The sequence below is a fragment of the Dendrobium catenatum genome, unplaced genomic scaffold, assembly GCF_001605985.2.
Source record: "Dendrobium catenatum unplaced genomic scaffold, ASM160598v2 original_scaffold_185271, whole genome shotgun sequence".
Taxonomy (NCBI): Eukaryota; Viridiplantae; Streptophyta; class Magnoliopsida; order Asparagales; family Orchidaceae; genus Dendrobium; species Dendrobium catenatum.
Window position 1 is genome coordinate 902,988 of NW_021503689.1, and position 7,845 is coordinate 910,832.

The 7,845-nt window shown below is 31.8% G+C and overlaps 1 protein-coding gene across 1 annotated transcript; it reads right to left on the reverse strand.

The window, feature by feature from the left end:
- Nucleotides 1-209: 209 nt before the first annotated feature.
- On the reverse strand, nucleotides 210-1,173 carry LOC110108630 (transcription factor ILI5). The gene is made up of 2 exons (XM_020839352.2): nucleotides 829-1,173; nucleotides 210-606 (listed from the first exon to the last, which is right to left on the reverse strand). The coding sequence occupies exons 1-2, from the start codon at nucleotides 937-939 to the stop codon at nucleotides 448-450; spliced, it is 270 nt and encodes an 89-aa protein (XP_020695011.1). The 5' UTR covers nucleotides 940-1,173; the 3' UTR covers nucleotides 210-447.
- Nucleotides 1,174-7,845: the final 6,672 nt, after the last annotated feature.

Here is a 7,845-nt window from a genome sequence, read left to right on the forward strand (position 1 = left end):
TGGAAGTAAGAATTGTAGAAAAAAGAAAATAATTCTTTTTTTTTTTTCACTGGGGATTTAAAATTAAAAAAAAAAAAAAAAGAAAGAAGAGTTTGCTTGAATTATATTTTTATAATAACCAAATTATATTTGTTTTAGTGAAAGAAATTTAATTTGTATTTATTACTTAAAATTTCTCTTCACCATTTTTCTTCTTCTGAACTCTCAATCAGAGTACTGTGCATTCTTCCTTCGTAGTTACATATGAACAGAAAAAATACAAAACACATCACATCTTAAAATTACTTCTGCTCACCTTAGACGATTATTTAGTTAATTAAGCATCCTAATTACACCTTTTATATTTCATATTTTGTTATATATATATATAAGGCAAAGACTACAAGTGGTTAGAAATATATAGGGGTCCATTAATATTAATATTATTGACCCCAGGTAGAAGAAGACTTATGATGACCTGAGTAGGCTTCTAATTATCTCTGCCTGAGCGCTATTGCTGTCCATGCTTGCCATCAGCTCCGACAGCCGCTCGCTGAGGTCCTCGACTTCACGGTGAAGGCTTCTTATGTAGCTGCAGGTCTCCTTCAACAGCTTCGATGCAGATGCCTACATATGCAGGCTAGTATTAATTGCCAACTACAAAGTTTAACCTAATATATATAGATGAGAGCGAGTATTAATGTCTTAATAATTCAACGATTATTTTATATTTGCTGTTAGATTATTCTCCTCTCCTCTGTCATGTAAAGTGAATTGCATGCATGCTACTTAATTACAACATATATATAATTACGATCGAAGAGTATTAGCTATGTAGGTATACAGTACCCTGGTGGTGTTGCGGCGGCGGGACTCCGGAAGAAGGGATTGGAGCTTGGAGATGAGCTCGTTGATCTCGTCGTCGGTGATCGACCGGCTATTGCCTCTCCTGCTTGACATCTCTCTCTCTCTCTCTATTGTCTCTCAGCTGATCTGCTGATTATGCTAGCAAGTAACTAAGCAGTGCAGAGATATGAGAGAGTGAGGAAAAATTCTTTTAAAGAAAAAAAGAGTGAGAAGAAATAGTAATATTAATAATACTGAAAATATAGAGTAATGAGAGTTACGTCAGTGAGTGGATGGATGACGGAGAAGCAAAGCATAGGGAGAAGAAGAGCTGGAGGAAACTGCGTGTGTGAGCCTGTGAGGGGTTAATGAGAAAGGCATATTAATGTAGAACTATATTGAGAAATGGTAAGGTTATGTGGGTCCTACTGTTCCCCGGGGACCCGATTTGTGGGCCCAAATTGTCCGACCCGGCCCAAACTGATTCTTCAGCTCATAAAGGAAGAGGAGCCCGCCACCCCCTCCCTTCCCCCGGGTTAAATAATTAATTATTAGGGGGGGCTAAGGTTAAATGAACATGGTTTTACATTCAATGCAAAGTAATTTAAAAAAAAAAAAAAATTATTTTTTATTGTGCAATAATAATAATGCTTTTTGTCATCTCGCTTCTGTCTTTTTCCTCCTCCTTGTCACTTTAATATTCCTCGTTCCCTAAAATAAGTGTCCTCAAACGATTTGCATCTATTGAAAATTAAACTGCCGCTTAATTAATGAGTTGGGATTATATATAGACTTACCAGTTTCATTTGCTCTAATTAATGCCGAATAAATATTCATCAAGACTTATACACAATATATTTTTACGCACATAAAATGCAATTTTTTAGGGACGGGCGTATCTATCCGCTGTCACTTCAAAGGAAGCGCTTGGTGGCACAACTAATCCATCAATGGAACGTAGCGAGGCCACCCACCGGTATCATGCCCATACTTGCATTTAATTTATGAGATAGAATAATAGTATTTAATTAAGCTTCCCATATTTATGAACCAATTGGAGCGCATGCACCTGGTTGATAACTCTCTTTAGCTCAATTTTGATTTTGTTTAAATGAAAATACTAATACCACTTCCAAATATTAAAAAAAAAAAAAAACATTGATGTTTTTTGTTTCTCATGTAAGTGTACATGAAGGATTACTGTTGCGTCATTATATGAAATTCTTCAGTTTATGATGATCAAATCTGCTGGAAAAAAGATATATTCGCCACTAAATAGCTTCTCCAATGAATTTTCAATGACTTTGTTTCCGACACAAAAAAGGTTGTAGGAAATGTTTTTCTATTGAAAATATTTCCCGTTGGAAATATTTCTGACGGAAAAATGGTTGGAAACATTAGTGGAATAGTTCCACAAGAAAAAAAAGAAAAAAAAAAAATTTCTGACGGAGTCATGCACCGAAAAAATCATCTAAATATTTCCGGCGGAATTTTAATATGGTAAGATCACTGGAAAACTATATATATCGATTAATTTTGGGTGGAAGGCTGTTAGAAATCCACTATAATTAGTTTTAAATGAAAATTAAACATTAAAACTAATGTAAACTTAATTAATAGATGAACAACTATATTAGTTAAAAATCAATACATAAACAAACTTAATTTGAAATTTCTTGATCATGGCACTGCAACGCGCGGTGTTTTGGTAAATCTAAAATGAGCATGCAGTGTTATGACAGCGAGTTAAAGCGCTATAAGTGTTTATAAAATACCAAGAGGGTGAGGGGGTGCATTGGTTCTTTTAAATATTTTTAAGAATTTCAAAATATTTTTGTTAAAACAAAAATTGGTATGTGAAAGAGTTTAAAATATTAAACAATTTAAAGTAGTTTTTTATTTTATAAAAGTTTTAGAAAACAAATATTTATGTATTTTATTTTTATTTTATAAATTTTAAACAACAGTTCAACCAAATATCAATCACAAAAAATCTCTTTCACAAATATAATATAAATAAAACGAGAGTGCGGTAAAATTAATTTTAAAGAAAAATATAGTTCGGAAAAATAAGAAAACACAAACCAGATGTATTGTGGTTCGGTTGAATTGACATATGCCGACTCACTACAGGAAATTCATGAATTACCGACGGTCCTGAATGGCGGTTATGTGATCGCTGGTAATAACGGTGGTTTAACCGCCGGAAAAAGTTTTCTACGCAGTTTTTACCAACGGCTTTTGAACCGCCGAAAAGCCGCCAGTGTTTTACAATATCGTCGGAAATCTAATGCTAACTGCCAAAACAAACTGCTGGTAATGAGTGATATTCATGTAGTGACTCTCCAAATGTCCTCCTCTTTCGATATTGCACTAAACAAAATTGTACTTCGGCACACAGCTAGGTGGAGAGCCCTTCTCGCTTGACCAGATATAGAATGACCTTTATAGATTCTTAAGACCACGAGGATAAGTAGGTATTAGAGTAGGCATGCAATAACAGTCAAAAGATTGTAGGTTAGAGGATTGTGAGAGTGATTGTGGTTAAAAGAGTTGTAGTCGAGTGACAATAATCAATTTCATAGTTGGTCAAAGATGATGAGAGCATTGTAGTAAAGTAATTATGGTCGTAGGACTGTAATAAATGGATGATGATGGTCAAAATGATCATATTTAAGCTACAATGATATGAGGATCATAGTGGTAGGCTGGTAAGGATCAACAAATGATGGTTGGGCGGTGGCTCGGAGGTGGTGCGCCCAGGAGGTGCTCCAGGATCCTTAGAGCCATCATGAATCTCAAGCCAAAATTTAAACTCCAAGTCCTCTCCGCCTCTTATGTAGATAATGCAGGCCTATTTATAGATTTTTTTAGAGTGACTTGCCCGCAAATATGGAGAAACTCCAAAACTTATCATCAAATGACTCATATTAATTCATTTGATCTTGAAGTGTTTGTTAAGCATTTAGAAACCTTAATGATATTTGAATTAAGCGATTTTGGGTTCATTAAATATTGTGCTCAATTTGACTGCAAGCATGCAAATTTGGAGATGATTTGGTCATCTAATTAATTTCTCAAAGTTTTTTTTATTAAACTTCAGGCCTATGATTTGGGGCTTAGATTGAACCTTTTTTTTATTTTGTTGGGCTCATCTTGTCAATATGTTTAATTCGACTATAAATTTGTTGAAATCGAATTTCATATATAGAATCTTAAATTTAATTTTGAAAGTTTTCATTACAAATATACATTGAGATTCAAATATGAGGGGACCGCTCTTAAAATATTTAATGATGTTTTTGAGCCATTAATTAATAGATTTGAAAGTAATTTTCTTTATTTAGAAGGTTGGGGAATACAAGATAGTGTTGCTCGACTGGACATCTGGATTTACGTATAGTTTCTTTCATGTTCCCTCTTTTCAAAAAACTTGTTTTTCTTTTCAGATATCTGCTAATCTAAGATTTTGAAAATTTTTATGTTTTTATTTGTCTCTTATGAAAAGGTTTCTATATTTTATGAATAATAATCTGTCTTTTGTACTATGTACATGCATCTATGCGATCTCTAATCATCTTTTTTTGATAATCATATGTGCATATTTAATGTCTCCTCTAAGCATGTTTAGGTGATTGATGATGGTCCAAGCTTGCAGCAACTTTGAAGAGATGAGACAGACTGATAGGACATAATAATACTTTAACATGCATGAATTAATCTTCCCAGTTTATTATAAAATAAAAAATTAACATAAACTTTCTGATTGCTGTATAAATAAATTATAATAATTTTAGTTTTATTTATGCTTTTTTATTATTACAATAGAGATTGTAGATTTAATAAAAACCTGTAGTTTTTTTTATAACAAATATGACTTCCTTAATCCGGTACTTAATCTTCTTTAACGGCCAGTAGGCTTTATAAATTAGCCTATATATAATACGTTTAAAATTAAATAAACTTTAATCCTGTATTATAACAAGTTAAGTCTTCCATTTTAAATTATCTTGATTTTTTTTTTTTGCATACTTATAATACGCAGTAGAGAACACACATATGAGGAGAATGTAGATGTAAGTTTCAAATTAATAATGCTTGTTCCTGTAGTTGTAAGTTTTATATATTCCGCTTCTGTGAAGAAACGTGTAACTGTCAACTATTTCTTGACACACCAAAAGACTAAGGTGTAACTAAGGAAAGAGTAGTAGCCATAAGTTGGCTTGTGGTCGATTGAATCACTTGCCCAATTGGAGTCTGATCAATATGCATGGAGGGTGAGGGCCGGGACTAATGTATGGGTTGTAGAGCGTAGTCTAGGGTCTTATTGAGCCCGGTGGGCTTTTATGCCTTCGTCTCTTTTGTAACTCTCTCTTGTTCTGTATTTCTGCCTTTTGTACTTCATTTTGTGTTGGAATAAAATATCTTTTTTGTTAAAAAAAAAAGTAATTTAGAATGCATTTTTAAAGTTGAAAGTAATGGATGAGAGGATTGTTCATGTTTTGATAAGAACGATCAACAACATAAGCTATATTCGGGGTAGGTTATAGTGAGATATTGGAGTGTGTCGACAAGATGAGGGTTATAAGCTAAATTGGGAGAAAGAGTTTTGTGAGTCAATGTAGCTAAGAAGTTGCTTCATGTAGACCATTTTAATAAGATCATGGAGGAAAGCTTCTGAGACATTCAGTTGGTGGGTCAGTATGTCACAATTGATCAGAGAAATTGTGAGTACAATTATGATATCACATTTTGGCCACTGGACTTTAAAGCCATATGCAATAAGGTGATCAGCTTTATGTCTAGCAATTATTCCATTTGAATTGTATTTCTTCGATATGTTCATTTACAACCAAGTGGATTTTATTTGGTGAGGCTCAGAGGATGGTACCAACATCTAGGTGCCTTGATTTTACACTGCTTGAAACCCAACCGACATAACTTGACGACAACGGCCAGATATATTTGATATATAGTCGCTGACCGTTGTATAACTAATGGGATTAGGAGGGTTGTACGTGTGGAGTAGGCTAAACTTTTGTTTGAGTTTCAGATAACCATTTTTTTAGGCAAGTTTAGATTAGGTGGCATGTACGTAGTTTTAGGCAGCTGTGGTTCTCTAATGGATTTGTTTACTACAATTTAGGATGCAGCGAGTTTTAACGTAGGCTGAATGCCTATGGTGGGTGTGGGTGTTGAGGGTATACTGTAACATGTGGAATTGATGGGTTGGTGGGACTTGCATGATTTACTAGAAAAAAAAAAGTTAAAATTTTATATTATTAATTAATATAAAAGAACTATAATTTTAATTTTCTTAATATTTTTTTTCTATATATATATCATTTAATAGTTATTTTATATATGTTTAAATGAAAAAAAAAATTAATAGAGATTAATATAAAGATATTTTTTTTAGAATTGCGTGCAATAAATTATAAAATATGTGTGACAATAACTCAGATCTTGCTGGAACCACCAAATTTTTTCAACAAATGAGTCACAAATACTTTTGTTTAATTTCTTTTTTCATAAGATAATTTATAGGCCATAAACTTATTAAACTTAAAGTAAATTTCAAAAATTCAAAAATATATAATAAAACCATTATATAGATGTAAAATCATTTATAACATATCAATTTATTTAATCAAATGTGAATTTTATTGTAATTTTCATATTTAAATCCTCTAATTAAGTATTTAATTAAATGCCATAAGAACTATTTAATTTAGGATTACCCACATTTTATTTTTCAACAAAATAGTAGTAGAGGCATGCATTGTACAGTGATTCAACAAGACGAATACGATGATATCAAACATGTTTAAGTTTGAGTCAAAACAAGCTTAAATCAAACACTCTCAAGCATAATAAAAAAATTATCAAAATCATTTAGTTGGTCAAATGTGCTTTACACGCATATGATCAAATCGATCATCCTCCAAATACAATGAATCTCGGATGTTGAAACTTTGAAAGTCATCAAAAAATATATATATATATTAAAACTCCGTAGATGAGTTTGAAATCAACATCGAATCAAACTTTTAAAACGTACTATGAATTGTGACATATCCACCACCAAATCAGATGCGCATCAGCTGTATACAATATGTCTTAATGACATGCCATTAACTATCCTTCTGATTATGCTTATAAGTTTATGAAACTTAGGCTTCGTTTGGGACAATTTTCTTCCTGCTTCTTAAAGCGGCTTTCCAGCACAAAAATTAATTTTTTTTGTACTAAAAAACTATTTGAAGAAGCAATAAAAAAATCATATTTATAGTCGTAAATACTATTAGTCTTTTAAAGATTAACATAACTATATATATTGTTTGTTGATAAACATGAAATATTTATATTGCATAGAAAAAACCATGAACCATATTATATACGCAATGTATCATAAAAAAATAAATAATATAAAAAATGTTTATAATGCATAAAAATTTGATCTACACTTTATTTTTTTCACCTCTGTTGGCCCTAAATTTAAAAGAAAAATAATTTGTATAGTAGAAGCATGGCAGAAAGATATCCCTTTCACCTTTCACAAGCATATGATTTCGATATATATATACATAGTCATTAAGAGCTACTTTTTTTTTGTTTGTCCATAATTAACTAATATTCTTTTTTGACATCTCCTTAAATCTGAGAGCCCTAAAATAGATTGTGACAGCAGCACATGTCAGCTTCAAAAGGGATTGAACGCAACAGGACATGCATTCTTTCTCTCTTAATTAACGCAATTAATTAATTAAGGATAAGCTAAACTATTACCATATCCATTAATCAATTAATTAATGTCTACACAGGTTAATTAATCTCCTCGACCGTAATATTACGTACGTACACTAATTAATGACTTGTTAGAAGCTATTTATGAATATAATAAGGTTGATTAATTCTTTTTATCAATCAGAACTTATATATATATATATAATTGGTTTCCTATATTTTATAAGATTAATGATTATGATTGTTGCGTCCTGGAATATTCGCGGCGGTAGA

Excerpts from the sequence above, each read along its gene's own strand:
- LOC110108630 (XM_020839352.2), bottom strand. The coding sequence starts at position 939 with ATGTCAAGCAGGAGAGGCAATAGCCGGTCGATCACCGACGACGAGATC. Across the intron at positions 607-828 it reads GCCGCCGCAACACCACCAGG|GCATCTGCATCGAAGCTGTT; the intron begins GTACTGTATACC and ends CTGCATATGTAG.